Source organism: Crocodylus porosus, unplaced genomic scaffold, assembly GCF_001723895.1.
Source record: "Crocodylus porosus isolate Cpor-Errol unplaced genomic scaffold, CroPor_comp1, whole genome shotgun sequence".
In the NCBI taxonomy this organism is placed as follows: domain Eukaryota; kingdom Metazoa; phylum Chordata; order Crocodylia; family Crocodylidae; genus Crocodylus; species Crocodylus porosus.
In genome coordinates this window covers 25,208,812-25,231,685 of record NW_017728918.1, presented here as the reverse complement: position 1 = coordinate 25,231,685, position 22,874 = coordinate 25,208,812, and the positions used below count along the sequence as shown (strand labels likewise).

At 39.7% G+C, this 22,874-nt stretch overlaps 1 protein-coding gene across 2 annotated transcripts in view; it reads right to left on the bottom strand.

Annotated features, from left to right (window-relative positions):
• The window catches only part of NOL10 (nucleolar protein 10), a 72,075-nt gene that overhangs the window by 42,098 nt on the left and 7,103 nt on the right, over window positions 1-22,874 (bottom strand). For both annotated transcript variants that reach the window (XM_019537406.1, XM_019537407.1), the window contains exons 5-13: window positions 19,411-19,448; window positions 17,647-17,783; window positions 16,465-16,530; window positions 15,886-15,946; window positions 15,284-15,369; window positions 14,922-15,000; window positions 11,164-11,313; window positions 6,831-6,897; window positions 2,079-2,131 (exon numbers count right to left, since the gene is read on the bottom strand). In XM_019537406.1, the coding sequence (XP_019392951.1) occupies window positions 2,079-2,131; window positions 6,831-6,897; window positions 11,164-11,313; window positions 14,922-15,000; window positions 15,284-15,369; window positions 15,886-15,946; window positions 16,465-16,530; window positions 17,647-17,783; window positions 19,411-19,448 (737 nt within the window). The remainder of the gene's footprint in view (window positions 1-2,078; window positions 2,132-6,830; window positions 6,898-11,163; window positions 11,314-14,921; window positions 15,001-15,283; window positions 15,370-15,885; window positions 15,947-16,464; window positions 16,531-17,646; window positions 17,784-19,410; window positions 19,449-22,874) is intronic.

Here is a 22,874-nt window from a genome sequence, read left to right as displayed (position 1 = left end):
TGCACGACAAATAGATCCAAGGAGGTGATACTTCCTCTCTACGCGGCATTGGTCAGACTGCGGTTGGAGCGCCACGTCCAGTTTTGAGCGCCGTACTTCAAGAAAGATGTTGATAGACTCGAGAGAGTCCAGAGGAGGGCCACTCATATGGTTAGGGGCTTACAGGACAAGCCCTATGAGGAGGGACTGAGGGACATGGACCTCTTCAGCCTCCGCAAGAGAAGGCTAAGAGGTGATCTTGTGGTTGCCTACAAATTCATTAGGGAGACGCAGCAAGGGATCGGAGATCCTCTGTTCATCAGGGCGCCTCTTGGGGTACAAGGAACAATGGTTACAAACTGACAGAGAGCAGATTTAGGCTACATATCAGGAAAAACTTCTTCACGGTAAGGATGACCAAAATTTGGAATGGGCTTCCAAGGGAGGTGGTGCTCTCCCCTACCTTGGGGATCTTTAAGAGAAGGCTGGAAGGCTGGATAGGTCATCTGACCTCAGCACTCTTTCCTGCCTAGGAAGGGGGTCGGACTTGATGATCTGCTGAGGTCCCTTCCAACCCTAGCATCTATGAATTTATACCTCAGGATACTGCAGTGTCAGACAGGCTTAACAGTTTCCAGTTCACTGGACTGGATACTAAATGTGATGTGTAATAACCTATGCATTTTTCCTATAAAAACTAACTGATAAACTGGAAGAAGAACTACTTGCTTACATCATAAGAAGCAAGCTACAAACTTAGTAATTATAAACTCAGCTCTCAGGACTGACTAAAATTAAATCTGAAGTTAGGATAATCTTTAAAATTTAAGGTAAATAAAAATATTCAAGCATTTTTGCCACTGAAGTCAAGTCACTGACAGGGAAATAGTCCCTGATAATCAGAGCTTGTTAAAATGCTAAATTGGCTTTTGACACCAGAATCTTCTTTTGAGCATATTAAGAGAACATATGCTTCATTTCAGTTTAGTTCAGTTCACCACATAGTTCAAAGTTGAGAAACCAACAGAAAATTGGAATAATAAAAAAACACTCCCCCACCACCCCAGAGTACTTGTTTTCTTCTTTCTAATGAATAAAGCTGTCTAAACTTCTAAAGTCTTGAAGGACTTTTGAACAATTACTTCAATTTTCTAATGATATTTTGTCTTGTGCAACAACGCATAAAATTATGAAAATGTAAATCTAAATCAAAGTGGATTTAATGTGCAGATAATGTACCCTGGCTAGTGAAAAGAAGTGTCAGATTTGGTGTAGAGACTGTGTAGACCGCAATAAATGAATCACTCAACATATATGAATGGTTACTAACTGCTGAAATGTTTAGAAAAGTTATAAAAGGAGTACAAATGAAAAACATAATGCAAATCAGTGGGTTTAAATCAAAGTTTCTTGCTTGAAAATATAAAGCACAATAAAAATAAGCAATTTAAAACAATGTATACAGCCCAAACACATGAATATAGTGATAGAGTGAAACACTTGCATCTTCAAAGCCTGGCCTCCCTTTTTGCCAGTTAAATTCTTTATGTATAGCTATACTTAGGCTGTACAGAGATTTGTGCATACACTTTAAGGAGTACAACCTACTCTCACAAACAGGCCAAAATGTAAGTGTAGCTCTATGTGCAACTGTGTTTGCAAACACCTTGACAGAAGTCTGTTTAGAATTTACCCTCCAAGTAGAAGTTTACTAAAGCTTTAATGCATCTCGACAGCAAGCTGTACCATTTTATACTCTATCAATGTATTGCAACAAATCTTTGAAAACAAGCAGGTTTCTCTCTCCAGAGCTATTTTCTCCATGGTCTCTGGCCATTTCTGAAATTGTTACGAATAAGTAGAAGCTTCCAAATTCTTATTTTTTTGAAAATTAACAATAGAATAAAAGCCACACTATATACTTTATCCTGAGGAGCAGCAACAATGAAGTAACATACGCCTTGAAGCCTAACAGATGCCCAGAATTAATTCAGCTTGCAAATTACATCTACTGTGACAATGTATTATGACATGAAGCTAACAATTTTAAACTTGCTATTCATACGTTAACAGAGAAAAAGCCCTTGTGCATTACTTACTGGAATGTAATAGATGTTCATTTTAGGGGCTTCATTGGCAGTCAGGAGCATTCCTAAAGACACACAATCACATGATAAAAATATCTGTTGAAAGAGACTAACTTTTCCAAATAAAAAAGTTATAAAGTTGTTAGAAGAAATAACATCTAATTGAATGCAGGGCACCTTAATTCTAATAAACACAAAAAAATTCAAATCTCAGGAGTTTTAAGAAAAAAGAATGACTGCAATTTTATACAATGCCAAAAAGGAGTAGTTCTCTGAATGCCAATTGGTGAAAACATGAAAGAACATCCAGGGAAAACAATATTAACCGCATGCATATATAAGCATGTATTGCAGCTGCACTGCAATGGCCAGTTGAGCCCCAGTTAACAGCTCATTCCAGTGCTTGCTCGCACTGGCCGGTCTCCATAGATGTGAGCAATCTAAGGCTCAGGTATGCATACCGCCTGATCCCACCATTATATTTTAAGCAACATGTCTTCTGACTATTCAGAAGAGGTCTAACTAACATTGTCCTTTAAATGAGGCCAATATTGTGTGCAGATGAAGCTATAATATTGGGGTGACGTGTTTGACAAAAACCCGGGTAAACATAGGATGGTGATCTGTAGCAGTTTGTCTGTAGAGCCTCAGTTAATAAGAACCTGAAGTCTTAAAAAAACCAAAAAAACCCACATTTTTCTTTGGGTACTGGGTATATTCCAGAATGCTCTGAAAATAAGTAGTACGGTTTCACAACAGAACTGAGACTGAGGATCTCCTTGCTCCGACAGCAATTGTATTTGGGTTCCTGAACAAACCAGTTTAACCTCTGTAGCTCAATTTGTGCAAAATGAGAAGCTTGCAAAAAAATTATGGGAACCATTCAACTTGATTTTAAAATGCTCAGGACCTGAGAAGTGCTGTAGACATTAAATTTATGACAAACCCCAAAACTAGCATGAAAATTATATGTTAAGATTTTCATAGTGAAACTGACTGAAACAGGTATTTAGCCTATTTTTTCTACTTTAATCTCAATTTTGAGTTTCCTGTGCAGGTGACCTTTAACATAAATAAGAGGATGCATGAAGGGAAAAAAGTTAGATAACCTTGCAATCTAAAAATGTTCTAACAGAGTCTACTGAGACTATGAATAATGGGGTCAATTATCACGTAACTGGAGGGCACATATACAAACTTACACCCAATGAGACGTACATAATTAACATGGGTGGGGCAATTCTTTCCACCTCTAATTCTTTTACTAAAAATACAGAATGCAGCTGGACTCTACAGGGATGAAAAATGGCTGCACACGTTTGACAAAGCTAGTTACAGCAGCTCAGTTCAGCAAAATAAGACTAAGAACCCAGTTCAAAACAGTTCACAGGCAGCCTAAATAAAAGCAAAGATTTATAGTATGGTTCACAGGTTAATGGTCCCTTGAAGTATCAGTAGTTTCACTGCTGCTGGGGAAGTTAAAAAGCATTTTATTTCTAGTGCATGGAGAAAATACCAGAGACCAAGGCAGAATGGTAGGAACAAGATCACTAATTATGCCCCATGCTTCAAAGACAACAGCAATGGAAAGCCTTCTCTATGGGAAGTTCCCATAAATAAATAAAGGGACAATAACTTCAAGGATAGTACCTGGCTGTCTACTTCTGGGGAAATATTGAAGCAGAAGAGGAGAGTCTTGATCAAAGGAAATGCTTGCTATGTATTCATCTACTGTCTCTCCTCCTTAGGTCTAACCAACTTTCACAGAAAGATGACCACACCTATGAAACAGCACAGTCAATTAACTGGATTATATGCAATAGTTTTCAGGCAAAAGAACCCAAGAGTTGGACAGGATATGTGACTGATTCTAGCCAATGAAAGATCAATTTCCTAACACAGTCTTTGGGAGACAGGGACAAAAGGACTCTACAACTAAGTTTAAAGAATACTTATAATTTTGGAGGGCCACAGAAAAAACAGACTTGCAAATATCCATGTTCTGTAGGCTACTGACAGACATTCACTTAATGGCACAATTGGACCTGATCCGCAATTCCAACAATCACACCCTCCTGCCACGTCACATACAAGCTTTCTCTCTTTCCCTCTCTGAAGGGGAACATGGATACAAGAACCTGGCCCACAAACATAAAAGGTTTCCAATCCCTGCAAGATGCTACATTTCAGTACTGTACTCTACAAACTGTCTTATATGTGCAGAAGGGTCTATTTGCTAAGGGGATTATGAGTAGTGAACCAGGTTGATTTTTTTTTTTTGTTAAAACCTTTCAACTAGAAAAGTCTGCTCTGAAAAACTGAAGTTCTACCAATAGTGAAACTATTTCTGAAGCTCTCCTGGTGTATTTTCCAAAAACATCTTCAAATTGTATACTTATTGTACAGTTTGACATAACTGTCAAACCATTAAGATACAAACAGGAAATGCTGCTTTACAATGCATGCTACAACATTTCTATAAACACCAAGTTCAAGTCAAAAATTTTAAAAAATTAAACCAGAATAAAAAAAATAAAAAAAATGAAACATTTATTCAAGACTGAAATGTTTTTTGGGGGAAAAAAAAACCCTTTCCCCCCCGCCAAAATTCGTTGTTGAAAAATTTCAGAAGCGATGCAGATTCAGCACAAAAATGAAATGTTGAAGTATCAGAGTTTCCAGCAAAATGAAAATGTAAAATGAAAACCAGTTCTTTCACCCATGGACATGCTTGGTTTGCATATTTTTCCTCCAAAGCACCTACTACTTGTAAGCCAGAAGCAGGCTAGATAGACCATAGGTCTGACACCACAGCCGTACTTATATCCTCAGATCCAGGGGAGTGAGGCTGAAAAACACATCCACTCACGTTTGTTTTCATGGGGCCCCCTTCCAAATACCACAATCTGCATGGCCATTCTCCTAACTTAAAACCTCTGCAAATCCTACCACAAGTTACTATCTGTCAGAGCCACAAGATTCCTATCCACACCAAAATCCCTCTGCCCCAACTCTCTTCTTTTCCTGATCTATCCCAATCACCACGCCCAGAGCACTGCTCAAACTCCCCCTCGCTGGTCAGACTCTCCTGGCACCAATATACCAAGTATTGTGCATACTTCATATTACAGGGTAATGGATCAAGAACCCCTTATCCAAAAGGATACTGCAATGCTCAAAACATGAGTATACAGTCATTTCATCTTCCCTCTGGTAAGCAAACACTAGCACTCTTCTATAATAATGCCAAGATGGAATATGTAACATGCCCAGCACTCCTGCATATCTGCATACACAGTGGCTTATCTAGCAGAAGAGTCCCTGTTAAAGATACTGTAGAAATTAGCAGGGCACATTTCCCAAAAACATAACACCTCCTTAAGAACAGTAACCTACCTACAGGTTAATCTGGTTTCTGCTGAGGGTAAAGGTCAACTCAGTACACAAGTGTAGCTCCAAGCATCTCCTGAAGCCATGGAGACAGAGGCCATAGGCTACCTAGAAGAATGCTTAAGCCAGACCTGCACCAGTCCTGCCCATTTCAGTCATCCTGAAAACCCTATTCTAGACAAAAGCGTTAACCAGAGTTTGCTAACTTAAGTTATAACTACAGCAGCAGCAGGTCACCTAGGTTTTAAATCAAGTTGGGGACTCAGATTTCTGACAAGTCTGAATGTGGATTTTCTTGGGTTAGCAGTTCAAGTTACACCGTCTTCCCTACTCCTTTTATTTAATTTAAGAACACTCTAGTTTCTACATTTTAGATGGCCTCTGGCTTTTGAACCAAAGAGTAAAGATGCGTGTTATGCCATGTGCCATACGTCAATCTAAACTACATGCAATATTTTTTCAAATTGTTTTCCCAAAGCCCAGTTCAATGCCATGAACTAATAAAGAAGGCCCAAGCAACTGAGACTATTTTGGGAACGGATCTCAAACTGAACAAATCTCAACTGTTAAGAAACCCAGCTCTGCACAAAACATTAAAAAAACCAAAAGATTTAGAACAGTGCTGGTTTTTTTCCCCATGGGATTGGACCTCAAAAATCCCTTGCTCAACTGACTCCAAATTTGGACTGTTAATACTTCATGTGGCAGAGGAGACGTCAAGGCATTCACTGTAGGAATGAAGATTTGAATGTTTGGAGTCACATGCTAAAAAGAAAGTAAGTTCAGCTTGGTGGTCTGCTATAAAAGATGATATAATAAACTGAATTATAGAACAGGAGTATCCTAGCCAGAATGTAACATCATGTTTACCCAGCAGATTTTATTCTAAAGACTACAATGTCCCTTTCTCAAAATCCTGTAAAAAAGCTGTCCCTGCTACATCATGCAACCTGGTACTTTTCAAGTGCCCTACCGGATTAATAGTTTCTAGGATGCCCTTTATTCTGTACACACACATTCTTCAAGTCAGAATCTATACCCTTGTGCTGTACTCACAGCTCACATAAAAAAGATTAAGTTTCAAGACAATGACCATGAGTTTACATACTATTTTTATCCAAATGATTTCCCAAAGGTTTTACTAACCAGCAGTGAAACATAGCCACCACAGCACACGGCAACAATAAAAAAAAACTTCAGAAGAGGAAAAGAATAACATATTTAAATTGGAGGAGAAATGTAAAACATGGGATTGATTACAATGCCAAAGAAAAAGCCTTTCCACCCTAGGAAATCTCTGAAAACTTTTTTTGTGAAGGAAGTCTGCAGTAAAGGGCTTTACCTGTAAACAAACTTAGTTCGTTTTACACATACCTGAATTAGGATAAAGACAGACATCATTGATATCATGCTCTGGCTCCATTGAAGTAAATACTTTTCCCTGAAACAATAGGGAGAAAAATACATTACAGGGAATTCACTTAATGCTTTGTTAAAATACAGTTACAGACTGAAAATAGGCCTTATAGTGGCTAAAAAATACAATGCAAAAATACAGCAAGAGAAGCCTAAAGCTAACATGGTTTTTCAGTGGGACAGAATACTGATACACATGGGGCAGATCCACAAATTCAACATTACTGCCCAGAGTTGACCAGACCTTCTCTAAGGAATGCAGCCTATTTGTTGCTCAACCCAAGCCACAGCACTCACTGCATGCTGGCACCTGCAGTCTAACTGCTCCAATGTCTATATTGAAGATGTGGATGTCAGCAATCCAGTCCAATGTATTTTATGAACTGGGTGGGGCCCTCAAGATTCTGGCATATCACCAATAAAGCCCTTTTTTGTGAGGTCTAATTTTCTTGGTTGTAAATAGTCTCATTCCAACAGAAAGCCAAAATGATGTGGGCTGTGGGATTTCCCCCACCCTGCTCTAATCTGTGTAAAATGAGGCATGGCCCAGCACTTCAATACAAAGTCAAGAAATTACAGGAAATGCAAAAAGGCCTGAATAAAAGGAACCAGTTGTCACTGACTTAGGAAGATCAGGATGGAAATTATAATGGCAATTTATAATAATGATGTGCTAAGCCTACAATTCTGGGATTTCATGCTAGGTCATGTATTTGATTTCATATACTGTAAAGACATCACAAACTCCCAGTTTATAGTCAAACCTTACATCTATTATAGCAGAGGAAACTTCTTTTCAAATGCAGTACAACATAACGATGAAAAAAAAAAAAGAGGTAAAAAGGAAGTAATGTTGCATAAAAATAAGAACAAGAGAAATGGACTGCCTGCAACCTCTGCCATGTTTAGTTCATGCTGAAACACATATCCCACAGATGGATGAGATGTGGACTGAGAGAAATAACCGCAACCCAGATTTCTCTCAAGTACTACTTTTAAGTGTTTTAAGGCCAATTCCTTCACTGACAGCATGCGAGGTCAGGGGGTCCATTTGTTCTAACATGCCGAAAGACGACCAGCTAAGTCAGCTTCTTAAATGGAAGTAAAAACTAGCTGTGATATAATCAAGTTATAGTTGTATATATTAAACTGCCTTCTACCACCACTCAGCATTTATGCCACGTCTTTCAACCAAGGGTCTCAAACCTTCAAATCTCATGAAGTATGAGCAATTTTGCTTGCTTGATCCAACACTGAAAACAACCTCCTCACAGGTCAAATGCAATTTCTGCTTTAAAATGTATATCACCACTAGATGTAAATGTAAATTTATATAAAGACTATGTATAATCAACAACACAGATTTAGCTAATAAAAGCACTAAGCAGTTAAACTAGGGACTAGAGAATGGGACTGCTTTCAGTGCACCAAGGAAAAGTGTGTTAAAATTGTGCCTTCATTTTATTACAGAAATATTAGCAAGATGTACAGAATGTTAAGCACCACGTTGCAGACAAAAAAAAGGACAAAGATGCCTCTCAAACAAACCCTTAGTTCTCAAAGAAATGCAAAATCTGTCTCGATCCTCCATGTACCGCTCTCGTTACAATAAATGTTCCAAGACTTTTTCTTTTTTTTTCTTTTTTTAAATAGTCAACCTTTGAAGTTCAGGAAAAGGAGAGGCAACAGCCTTGATGTAGCCATTGGACAGCTGCTTTCTGCCTACACTTACCAGCTGATATTTCTGTTACGTCTTCTCTTAGCACATCTACACAAGATGTTTATTGTGGAGCCGCACGATTAGGTCCACAGTAAATATCTCTGCCTCTACACATGCACCCATATTAGGGCGCACAAAGCGAACTCCAGAGCCGGATAACACTTGTAGATACAAGCATTAGCTATCTCCAGAGTTTGTTTCATATGCCCTAACAGGGGCACACATGGAGAGGCAGAGATTTACTACAGGACTAATTAGGCAGCTCTCCTCAGTGTATCTACCAGAGTATCTCCAGTATACTGAGGAGTTTTTGCTCCTGGGCACATGGTCAAACAGCACACCCAGGAGAAAAAAAAAAAAAACAACAAAACTACAGAGCCATAAGCTCTGGAGTTTATTCATGTGCATTAATTGCATGTGTAGACATGTCCTCTCCCTCTGATTCTGCAGACGAGAAGTGCTTGCACTGTTTGTCACACTTATTACTTCATCATGCAAAGCACGCTTCAATGACCACAATGATCAAAACCTCTACTTTATACTGAATCCAAAATTTCTGTGCATATTATAAGGGTCTTACAGACAAGAAATTTTCAGGAGGGGAAAGCCCAGACAAAATACTTTAGTGCTTTTACACTCAAACTGCTAAGGCAGTCAGTAAATAAGAAGGTTCTGTGGCCCACTTTTTACAGAGGCATAAGCATGAGCTTACATGTCTGCAGGGATCTAAACTGAAGGACAGGATCAGAACAAAAACTTGTATCCCATTATTCTTCTTATTCCCCTGAAGCGGGTCTCGCCTACCTTTTGGGTCCCCCCCTTCCAGCTGAATGCTGCCATACCATCCATCCGTAGTCTCTCCACTGATGATTAATAAGAGCCTGTCTCCAACTCCACCCCACCTCAGTAGATAAATCATCAAGCTCCCCACCAAAAGGCACGTCTCAGCACGGGCTACTCTGGTATCAAAGCCAGGTACTTTCCACCCCAAATTCTGCCTCAGTTGCTTCCCAAGCGGGGAGAAAAAAGAACCAATATTTGAGGGAGGGAGAGTATAGGCAGCTGGAACACATTCTACGAAAGGCCAAAGATGTCCCCATCCCCAAGCAGCAAGAAACGCTCATTTATCCAATTGCAGAGGCCAGGTAATCTCTCTGGTGTTCATCTTTGAGAAATGAGACAATTAGGGAACAAGGAGAGAGGCCAGTAACAGACCACCCATTTTTGATAACAGAAAAATGTGTAAGAGGTTGTGAGACTAGATGCTCTGAGAAGCCTTTTGATGAAAGAAGGTGTATTTCCCATCATAGAAAAAAAATGTATGGTCCTAAGCAATGCTGAAGCACTTTATAAAAGAAGACTATTGAAAGGTTTGTGACCCCATTGATAAGGTCCACTATGTAGTCAGAAGAGAAGGGGATCAGAGTGCAATGGTGACAGAGCCTTTGAGGAGGAACTGTGACTAATGAAAGAGGCTCCAATCAAGCTAAAATTACAATTGCACTATTACAGACCTGCCAAACAGAACACAGTTTCACATAAGAGATTGCTAGTCAGGCAAATACAGTGGAGAAACTGTCAAACTGTTCAGAAGAGGCTCATGTGGATACTGAGGCTGAAAGCTCAAAATCTGTCTGAACTTTTTGCACCTACTGTTTAAGAAATAATCTACAATAAATTAGTCAGCATATACAAGCTAACTTGCAAGCTGAAATGTGGGTGCCACTTTCAATGCTATTTTCTTGTCCTAGCAGATTTGTGTAAATATAATTAGCAGCTAATCTCACCAAAATAGAGTCCTTGAACAAGTTAGCAGTCACAGGGGTTAGAGCTAAATGTACTTCAGTGCACTGTATAATGCATGTGTGTGTACGTGCATACACAGAGTGCTTAAGAGTCAGGAGAAGGAAGATATTTGTGTGTTTTTTTAAAGCCACTAAAATTTTACAAATGAGTTTGGCTTGGGAGAAGGCTCTTTGTCATCAAACCCAGATTTCTGATCATACAGGCTACTATTTGGCCAACAGATCTACAGGAATCTCTATTCCAACCCCTCATTCCGTACCACAGCTGCAAAGTACCCACTGAAAGGCCCACACACCTATGGTGTGATGTGAAAACAGAGACAAGGCATCACCAATAGAGTGGCAAGGAATTTGGTAAATATAACATGCTGGACTGACACTCAGAAGTAGGTCACAACCCTTGTTACAGAGGAAGACAACCTTTGCCCTCTGACGGTAGCCAATCCAGCTACAGGAACATTTCTTCCTGTCCCCAAAACTGGAGATCAATTTAACCCTAAGCACACGAGCAGGATCCACCACCCACTGAGAGGTTCTTTGTAATGCTGGCTACTTGGTTAATTAGCAGTTAATAACAATGAATGTGTGCACCTGCATCTCTCATTAAATTAATCCTTGTCAAAAGATCCTCCTGAACAGTCAAACAAAAAAGTAACTATGCTTACAAATTAGGCTATGTTGAAGTGTGGTGATAAAAGCTTAAATTCAAATCAACAAAATGATGAAAATAGGGAATTTAACTTAATACCATAAAACATACACTTACCGTGTCTCTATTCCACATTTTTATGATTCGTGAATCTGCAGATATAATTAAATCTAAATGATCCTGAAACTGGATTGATTTAACAGGCAGGCCATACTGGTGATCTTTGACTATTAATGGGTTACTGGATCGGAGATCGTACAGCAAAACCTGGAAGAGTAAGGACAATTACATGTACGCTATACTATGAGGTTTCAGCTGAGGTCTGGACTTATACTTCAAGGTTGCTTGGATTTAAACTGGTGCACATTATACCTTGGGCTAAACCAAAAAATAGTTCATATTTAAAATGCTAAAGGAAAAGAGAGAAACATTAAACATAAAACAAAGAAAGCATTTTCCGTTCTGAAGTTATTAAATAAGCCAGATTTACTATGAATTCATTTTTTTACCCCCATTTCCAAAGAGATGCTGCAGCCATATGAAAAATATAAATACACTTAAGCATTTATCATCTTTCCCAACAAATAATGAAAAAATAAGTGCATACAGATGCTTTCCAAGATTTCTTAAAAGTATTTTGTTAGTAATCCCTCTTGTATGTTCTGGAGCTACCTTTCTTTCAGGCATCAACTGCTAGAGTATAATGTGTAAACCTGGGTTCATAGAAGTCTTGGAATTTGGCCGTTCTTAGCATTGGAGGATGCCTCTGTCACTGAAAGTGTATTTTTGGAAGCAAAAAGATATGACAAATTCATGGAGAACCAGTCTATTGAAAGCTATTAAACAGAAGACTAGATATCCAAGTTCTCATGTTCAATACATTCTAATAGAGAGGGCACTGGGCTGAGTTTGGGGAGACCTTGATTCTAGTCCTATGGACTTGTGAGATCCCAAGACAACATCTGAGTTTCCTGTATGTGAACAGTAGATGCTAAAGTTTTGAAGGAAAGTTAAGAACCAGAATGTGCAGGGAAACAAAGCTATGCTGCTACTTAGCATTATTCTCCTCTTTCAATGCCATAACACATTGTACCTTATTTCATTCAAGTGAAGAGCTCTCTCTCTCAAAGAGCAAGGATGTGCAGAAAGAACATAACAAGAAGAATGGCAAGAGAACAATGTGACTACACAAGAAACTTTTAGGATGCTTCAGGATGCAAAAGCAAAAGCACACAGGCAATGGAAAAATGTAAAGGTAACTAAGGAACATGTAGGGACAAAAATTAGGAAGGAAAAGATAAAGAATGAGCTGCATCTCAGAGATGTTAAAGACAACAAGAAGAGGTTCTATAAGTATAATGGTCACAAAAGGAAGACCAATGAAGCAGTGGATTCACTGTTAACTAGCCATGGGGAACTCTTAATAGAAGATGCAGAGAAAGTAGAGCTGCTTAACAGCTATTTTGCCTCAAGTCTTCATGAAAAAATTAAACTGCATCTAGACTCCTATAAGAATTATTTGCATAAGGAAGGGGACAAGCTGAACAATGACATAACGAAAGACAGAGATTTTGATGGGTCTGAATGAATTCAGGTCAGCAGGGCCTAATGAACTTCATCCTAGTGTTCTGAAGGAACTGGCAGAGGCGATCTCACAACCCTTTGCCATGATCTTCCATAGAATCATAAAAAATTAAGGTTGGAAGGAACCTCAGGAGATCATCTAGTTCAACCCCCTGCTCAAAGCAGGACCATCCTCAACTAGGACACTCCATCCAGAGTTCTGTTGAGCCAGGTCTTAGAAATTTCCATCATCTCTCTAGGTAACCTGTTCCAGTGCTGCACTGCCTTCCTAGTGAGAAAGTTTTTCCTAATATCCAACCTAAACCTCCCTTGTTGCAACCTGAAGTCATGGGAGACAGACCAGGTACCAGAGGACTGGAAAAGGGAACAAAGCAAAAAGGTGGTGTCTCAGGGGGGCAAAGGAAAAGGGATGGGAGACTCCTTCTATGGTGGGGCCCAGGGCAGAAACAGCCCGCCCACATAGAAAAGAGAAAAGCCCCGAAGACAGGGCAAACTTACCCACTGCAGAAATAGATGGCCCAGATGAGCCATGCTGAGACGGAACACCCGCAAGGTTCGTCAGCCACTTTTATCTGTGGCTGGATGAAGTCACAGAAGAACACCGCCTGGCAGAAATAAAAGCTGGCAGCAGAGAAACAGCTGTGGGGACGCTGCAGGGAACAGGCTGCACAGCTGTCCCCCAAGATGGGCAGGCACTGCACAGGCAGTAGAGAGAAAAGCCCACCCTGCCCTTTTGTTTCAGTTAATTGTTTCTTTTCCTTGATTTTCCCTAAGCCCTAGGACAGGAAAGGGCCAAGGTGATGCTCACAGGACAGAACGAGCCGGGGCAACATTGGGGACAGCGGCGCAGCGAAGCGAGCCTGGCATACCACCAGAAAACGTCTTGTGTCCTGAAGGTACCGGGCATGGTGAGAACACCAGGAGCCAAGTAGACAGGGAGGACCCAGGAGGCAACACCAGAGGGTGAGCCAACCAACCATCGACTGGCTGTCCTAAGAGGCTAGTGCACAGCTGAGGTGTAGGGGAGGTGGAGCCCCAAGAATACCTGCTAGGAGTGATGCCCAGCCTGTGAGGAGCAACAGGAGGGAGCCCCACCACTGAATGGAAGACTCAAGTTGTGGCAGGCAAGTGTCAGGGTTTCCCTTGGGGAGAACGTGACCTGACACAGACTACAGGAGCAGCCTCTGTGGCTGACCCCAGACACATGGCTCCAAGGCAGCCAGGGAACATCTATACAAGGCCAGGCAGGTACAGGTGGATTTAGGGAACTACAAACCCATTAGCCTCACCTCAATGTCTAGGAAGATAACTGGAGCATACCCTAAGGAAGCCCATTTGCAAGCATCTGAAGAAAGAAAGGGTGATCACAAGCAGCCAGCATGGATTTACCAAGAACAAAAACAAGTCAAACAAAACTAATCTCCTTTAACAAAGGAATAACTTGGGTGGATGAAGGAAATGCTGTGGATACAGTGCATCTGGACTTCAGCAAGGCCATTGACAGGAACCCATATGACCTTCTCATATAGTGAACTGTGGGCTAGACAAAACTACTATAAAATGGATAGACAGCTGGTTCAGTAGCCACAAGCAAAAGGTAATTATAACTGGATCCATGTCAGAATGGCAAGAGATTACAAGTGGAGACCCACAGGGTTCTCTCCTAGTCCCAGTGCCGTTCAATGGGCTTATTGTTTGGATGCTGGTGCAGAAAGCTTCTTGATTAAGTTTGCAGGCGACACAAAACTGAGAAGGGTTCTGAATGCAGAGGATGGGATAGCAATTAAGAAGGATCTAAATAGTTCACAAAGCTGGGCTAAGGCTAACAGGATGAAGTTCAATGCTGACAAAAATAAGGTACTATATGCTGTGGGAAGAAGTCCTAACATAAAGGCTTCTTTTCTCTTCAGGAAGACAGTAATACTGAATAAATGAAATGGTGTTGGACAGACCCTGTCTGTATCTTGAACCAAAATGAAGAAAGATAGTTGAGAAAACCCCATCCTGTTTCATTTGTCACAAGCAAGGTAGAAAGAGAATGTTTAGAAGTGTTCAGTTCAGTAGGAAAAAAAAAAAATATAGATATCTATACAAAATAAAATGGATAGCCAGTAACTTTCTCCTGCTACCAGGTCAAAATCAAGTTCACATGGAGATAACTGACTCCTCCTTCAGTATAGATGTACTTCACAGAGAATCTACTCAAAGTATGCAGAGACCTGGGTCTGTGATAAAAGAACAGTTTCTCCTAAAATCTCCAAATTCAAATTGCTTGCCAACAGCATATCTACCTGTCCAGTGGATGTTCCAACCGCCATATTCAAAGCTCCATTAAACTTCAATGCTGAAATGGATGGTAAATCATTTATCCTGAAAGTAAATGTTTATAATTATACAATTATTCCACACACTTTCAGAAATATCAATGCTCACCCTTTACCCCTCTGTTTGGACATTTTTAAGAATTAGTCATTGCTTGTCAAACCAAATAAATAGGTGACAAAAATTCCAAATCCAGAATTAATCCCATACCTGTACAACTTCTATGAACTGGACTACTGATAAGTAATAGAACCACAGACAAGAATTGAGCCCTTAAAGACACAGTTTTTCAGAAGAACAAGTATATACTAAAAAGCAAGCTTTTACTTACTCTGTACCTGCTGTCACACTGCTTAATGCACAATCCAGCACTCCAACCCGATGTCTTGTTCTAGGGTCCCAGCATTCTACTTTTCCCTGAACAGCATAAAGTGATTAATGAACATTAATTCAAGCTGTAAATAATGAAATTTAGCAACTCAGAATGCCAGTAAACAAAAGACTACAGAGCACCTGATATACTGATCTCTAATTTCCAAAATTAGACCCGAGCTTCATGAACAGTTCAAATGATAGCACAGCATATATTCTTTTTTATTTTAAAATGCACACTCATTTTTTAAACTTTAAAAATATGAATCCTAAACTAGCAATAGATGGGTGCAGGCTAGTTAGTTTATGCAGTTTTTAATATATTAAAGTGATACAATTTTTTTTTCTGTCAGCCATAAAAGTCTAGGTCATCTCTACACCCAACATAATCCAACAAATTGTTTGCACTGTGCTCTGAAACCTGCCATCTGCCCTAGGCCTCAGTACACTTACTTTTACTAAGCAAGAATTAATACTTGGCTCTATCACATTTTAGTTCTGTGACCTGTATTTGAACAAGCAACAGTGCCATAGTTCTTAGAAGAATTAGATCTCATTTACCTCGGCTGCCCCAGTTGCAAACAAACAGTGTACAGGATTTATGTCACAGACATTATTCTCTCTAAAATAGAAAGAAGTATAAGTTTAATGACTCACAATTACTTGACACATGAATAATTAGCAATAACTTTCACTGCCACATGCTCCCCCCTTTAGCATCCTGTCAATAAAGCCAGACTTAACTGCCCACTTGTCTACCCCTTCCATATTGTCCCTTTTGCTTGATGCGCAAGTCTATCATCAGTTCCTTTTAAATCTCTTCAAGATCCACTTATGACATTGAATCAATTAGTTTAGGAGAGTCTGACTGGGGATACTGAGGATGCATCTAACACAATCATAGTAATCAGGAGATAATCTGTTCTAAAGAAATAAAAGCAGTTTGAAAAATATCCACAGAAATAAACTCAAAGGCATTTTAGATCAATTTTAAAGAAAGATATGAAGTCAGATTAAAAACTTACATTACATTAACCTGGTTTTGGATTCTGTCTACATGACCAATTAATTGAGAGTGAACATACTAGTCATTTGGCTCCACCTGCTGGCATAAATCTAAACATGATGAATTGTACTTACGAAGCATCTGTTTGAAGTGTATTTAAAAATCTTCCTTGTTCCAGATTTAACCTGTATACTTCAGAACTGCAAAATAAAATCTAAAGTTACTATTTCACCTTCATTAATGAAAAATAAAGTTTAAGCTAGAGAAGGCTGTAAGACATTTTTAAATAAGACCTCAAATTTAAAGAAAGTACAATTTCGATCTCTTGACTAGGAAAACTCCTTCCCCTCCAGCTCTAAGGGCATCTTTACACATGCTCTGGGGTGGCAGTGGTGGAAGGAGGGGTGCTTTAATCAAAGCAGCTCTCAGGAGCCATTTTAAATTAGAGCACCTGCAGCGTCTTGTGTATTCAGCGTCTCACACTTTAAAACAGTGTCAAGGCACTTTAACTAAAGCCCATTCGACATGCTTCAGTTAAAATGCCCCCGCTACCATTTTGAAGCACAGGGATGCTGAATATACGTGAACTGAGGCTGCTGAAGCATTCAAATTAGCACAAGTCATACATGTATACAGATGCCCCCTTGTCCTCCCTTAGTATAAACTGGTCACTGAAAATCATTAGAAACACTAATGATACTATAACAATTACACCTGCCCAGGCAAAGAAACACATTTTTTCTTAACGACTGTTTTCTATGATTTGCATAGAAATTATTTTATTAAATTTCTGTTAAGTTTCTATTAAAATTGTCTTTATTAATTCTTTATCTTTACTTCTTTATTAAAAAATAAAATGCAAATTTAACTGGTTGAAATTTGAAGGCTGCATTTGGCTTCCATTTCCCAAAATGTACATGGCCCAGGAAAATGCATATTTTTACTAAGCTGAATTATTTTCAGATGTAATGAAATATTAAATGTATGACATTTTTAATTTACTAGTTAAAATACTGTTTTTTCTTTCAAAATGGCAATACAGCAAGTCTGACAACTATTAAAAGACATAATGGACTCAGGTAAAGAAGCATCCAATGGTAGAGACTCAGAAATCTAGGACTTAAGTATACAGTTTACTTATTTAATTTCCTTGGAGTTTTTATCAACACTATCTACTTTTCACTAACGAGTAAGAACGGAAAAGTTTTCCAATAAAGCACACATTCGTTCCTCATCCTATATTGTTAGCCTCATCTTACCCTTGGAAAACACAGACCTAAGCAAAGTGAAAAATGACAACTCCATCTTGATCATACCTTGCTCCAACAAAATACAGGTCACATGATGGGTAGTGATAAGAGAAATCTCTACCAAACTTTGGTATTCTTGTCTTGTAATAATGGCCATGCTGAGAATGAAACTCCACATATCTGTCGCACTGCAAAAACACAATCTGAAAGCAAACCAGAGAGAATTAAACATCAAGGTTCTCTCCGCAATCACAATTTTCATTAAAAAAATTCCAGTGACACTGTCAACTCGCAGCTTTTTCTTAATATCAACTTAAATGAATTTTTTAAATTAACACTGTATTAAATTAAAAATAATGATTTACTTAGTCCACATCTCCTGCTACGTTACCTCTACAGAGCAGCTTTGCAGAGTTTAACAGAGATCTTTCCAAATGATTTCAACCTCCACAAAATGTATAGATAATATAAAGATATATAATTTGTGTTTTATATAATAAAATATACATAAATATTAAAATTCTAAATATTTTTCTTATCCATATAAATTGTCAATCCCTTTCTAACTGGCTATATTTTTAGCCTCAACTGTCACCTGTGATAGCATGCTGCAGAGTCCAATTAGGCACCGTACAAAAACGTTATTCTTACTGGCTTTGAATTTGCCATATTCAATTTAATAGTTAATTGTTCCAGTGTTATGAAAAAGGAAGAACAGAAGCTCCAAATTTATATTCCTAAAACAGTATTTTATCATGTTTATTTTAGAAGTGAAATGCATAACGGAGAACAACCCTCAACTTTTCAAAGTCTCTTTACAGGAAAGATTTCCCATCATTCTGCAAATCCCTTGTTGCCGTGGAATTAATACTGCACACAATACTGCAGCTGCATAACTGATTATATAACAGCATTATATAATACTCCATCCAATTCTTCAAGCATCCTAACACTTTGTTTGGTTTTTAACTCCAGACTTACACTGCAGAAACCTCTTTGCCTGCTTTCAATGATACTTAGAATTTCTAGGTGCTTAAAACTAAAAAAATTCTGTTGAATGGAGTAATGCAAACCAGTAGTACAGCTAACGTGATTAATGAAAAGTTGGATCCCATTTCAGGTAAGTATCAAAAAGACATTTGTTACCGAGCACATAAAGTTATTGTTGGAAAATTAGCAAGTGGCAAAACTGAATATATCTATCGTGCAGAAAAGCCATTGGATTATGCATCCCATGAGCAGATTTCTGTCTTAAGAAATTAGTCCATAAATTACAAGACAAGATCCCAGTTCAGCATGATACATATACACAGTGCCTATCTTTAAACACAAGGGTAGAACCAATTAATTCAATAAGTCATTCACATGCTTTAAGTTTATATCTTTGATTAATCAGGAGTTTAAATTCAGATTTGAAAGAAGAGCCAATTCGCAAAAGTATCTGTAGTTAAGTAACTGTAATTAAATTATTGTAATTATTTAAAAAAAGGGAAAAAAAAGAAAGGGCATTATTTCTGCTTTTTTCCTGCTACGATTTAACTTTATGCCTCTGACTGACCTTTATGACTTGCTTTCACTGTTTTTTAAGTCAACTGACTGTACAGGAAAAGACATTTAAATGACAGGCAGTGGTAAAAACAAACAAAAAACAAAATACACTTTAAAGAACATTCCTAAGGACTTTTTTAAAAACTCATCAATTGCTAGAAGAACAAGATGTCTCTTAAAAAGATGTGTGGACAGGTGTTCCTTTGACATACAGACATTTAAAATAATTTCCTGTTCTTTAATTAGATATTGAAATGAAAAAAACATATATATTAAACATACCTTTGAGTAATCCTCTGATAAAATATCAAATGTAACCACTAGGGGGAAAGAGACAAAATTTTAAGAATCGCGTAAGTGAACATATTTTTTACAAACATTGCCACAGAGCCTGAACACACTTGCATATGTGATTATTCCCTAGCAACTTGAGTCAAATATGAATTCAGCAATTTACACACTTGTAATTGCACAGCTTCTCTGAAACACGATTACATACTTTCTTAAAACGTTAGAAACATGCAGCATTTTCTAGCTTTTAACTATCCTCATACACTACGCTTTCCTAACCACAATGCTCTAGCATATCTACACTGATATTTTAACATGTCTGCACATAGCAAACTATCAGAATCAACTTACAACTAGCTAGGTCAGGTACCAGAATCACTGTAGTCTAGTATGGGTAGACAAATTATATATCTATAGATATAGAGAGAATCTGCATAAGGCAGTGGCTCATAACTTTTTTAGATTCACGGCTTTCCTATGTAACTTGCTTGAATATGGTGTCACCACAGTTGAGAACATCTACAGTACTGCCTCAGTTTATTTAACTGGTTCTCAGCCACTATCACAACCAGGTGGAACTGCCCTTTGTGCCTCATGGGGAGCCAAACCAGGAAGAGCTGTGGCAGGTGCAAGTATTGCAGCTGTCATTAGGGTTCTCCGATAAACCTGAAGTAGGCAGAAGCATCTGTTTTTCATGCAATATTTCCCAGTCCATTCCCACAAACTCCTCCCAGAAAGAGGTATGCAGGACAGTGGTTGAGAACAACTGATCTAAGGTTCCACACCAACTGGAAACTAGTCTGTAATCACCAATTACCATGAATAAACAAAAATACTTCTTAAGGTTTCACGTACAACTTTACTTTTGCTATATCTTGAGCCCTTAACTATGCAAAGTTAATGTTCTAAATTAGTATCCTAACTTTTAATTAAATGATTTAATTTCAAATTCTCCTAAGGTTGGTGATACAGTATAACCTCATACATCCAGATATCAAAAATCCAAAATTACCAAAAATTTGGCACTTCCCTGCCCCCTCCCTCCCCGGACGCAGAGGAGGAAGCTTGCACGCAGCGGCTGCTGCTGCCATTCACAACCCCAGGTTGCTGCTCAGTGTGTAGCCGCTGCTCCCCACCCACCCCTGCAACTAGCTGCCGCTCCGATTTAAAAAAATACGGCATTTTCAAATTTCTAGCAGGTGCTTGGTCCCAAGCACACCAGATTTATGAGGTTATACTGTATTAGATAAACTGTATATAAAACCTTGCTACTTTAGTGATTTTCACTTGATATCAAAAATAAGGATCAGAAAAGTTTTATATAGTTTTGAGGACACTAATTAGACTCTTCTAGTTCTTCTAGTGAATGAAAGAGGCAGACTGATGAGACTGTACTATAATAGTACATACTCCAAGAAGTCAGGAACATGAAATCAATCATTTTTACTCTCTACGTAATGCTCTCCTTGACAGCTAATTAAATGTTTGATTTTTTTGTTGCTGTAATTTTTAGTAACAAATCAGTAAGAAATCAACCAGCCACAAAGCATACTGTATTTACTTGAATAGAAAATAACCCTGCATTAATTAGATTCTACATATGAAAAATTTAGAAATATATTATAGTTCTCCAGGTATAGAATCGAATTATTGGAGGTTTGTCCTGAATTTGTTTCCCCCCTACTGCTACCGCATGGAAAAATAAATCTGGGGAATCAGGTAGCCCCTTTCCCCTCTGCTTCCCCCATTTTCTCCTCGCCACCCTTTCCCTCGCTTCCTACTGTAAGACCCTGCTCTCCCACCTATTTATATGTAGTACAAACCGTATGTGAGATTAGTCCAAAGCCAAAAGATCATGATTTACAATACAGTTCATTGGGTTGGGCCCACCAGAGTCTAAAGCATTTGAACTCAGGGTGACCCCACAGCACAGCACTGCTCAGTATGTGTGTATACCGCAGATGTGCCCCACAAAGGATCCACGTGCTAATTAATCCCCACTCATGAGTGGAACCCAGTGTTCTTGTCATGAGTCCTAGGATGCTCCAGAAATTTATACGCAGATGAGGAGCAGAGCAATCTGATCTTGTTTTAGCTCATGGAGGGCAGAGCCGCACAAACCATGTGCCAGGCTGACAGAAGGGTTGACAGGGATTCTGGGTCCTGTTTCATGTCATTTGGGTCCTGTTTCATGGCATTTGCCAGGCATTTAAGGCTGGTGAAGAAACAGGAATTAATGGAAAAGGGAAATAAAGGCATAGCCCAGCTGTGGGAATGAAGAGGAAGTCAGAGTGTATGCACTGTCGTCATTCACAATGACACGAACAAGAGCTGGCAGTGAGGGGTACGGCACTTAATGGACACAACCACGTGTCTCATTCACACTGTCTATCTCTACTAACCTATCTTTGTAGTAGGTGCCCATGAGCATCAACTTTTTTTGGCTAAAATCAAATGTAGCATTTTTGGTACCAAGGGGTAGGTGTCAGGGCTGGCCCTCCCAGTGACAGCCTGGTACTACAGTATCTGTAGGCCTGGTGCCAGTTCCCTGTGGAGGGAATACCTGTCCGTTTGGGGTTTTTTTCTTTCTTTTGTTTAAGGGCCACACACACACACAAAAAAAGAGGTTCCAATTAGCATGTTTGACCAATATGGGCCATCTGTTTTATAGTCATGCTCAGTGTCAACTGCATTTAATCAACTTTGTAGTTGGTTTCTATTGCTGAGCAGAACCTGCTTTTAGCAGCAGTTTAACAATAAACAATGTATTTAGCAAGATTTCCTGGTAAATGACTGTGAGGGCGTGGGGCCTAGGAGTGGCCGTGTACTCCGTAGCGCCCCCTACTGTCACTCAAGGTGATTCAGCACCCTCTGATTCTCGTCCGCCACGTCTTTGATGACAAGTAGTTCAGATGGGAGGCTGCCTTTATCCCCTGGTGAATGGTGTGAGTGTTACTACACCTACTCCGTATGGGGTGCCTCAGCGCACCCCTGCCTTAAGGGCAATGCGTGCCTCCTACCTCCCCTTCAGCACACCCCAAGCCTCGCAGCTGTTCTCTGGACGTTGTTTGGGTCCCCTGCCCTTCGGTACCCTCTCTGGCACCCCTTGGGCTCATCCTGCCCTGGTGCCCCTCTCTGGCACCCCTGGGCTTGTCACCCCCCTGGTGCCCCTGGGGCTTGTTACTCCCCAGCACCCCTCTCCAATCTACCTGGGCTTATCGCGCCACTGGCACCCCTTTACTGGCGCCCCTGGGTTGGTCACGCGCCTGTTGCCCCTTTACCAGCGCCTCTGGGCTGGTTAAATAACCTGCACCCCGCTACCAGCGCCTCTGGGCTTGCCGTGCCCAGGCCTCGCCCCACTGGGCCTGTCTCGCGGTTTTCCCCGCTCCTCGCCCTCTCTGGGGCCTCTCACCCCCTTCTAGGGCCTATGCCGGGCCTCTCGCACCCGTTGCCCC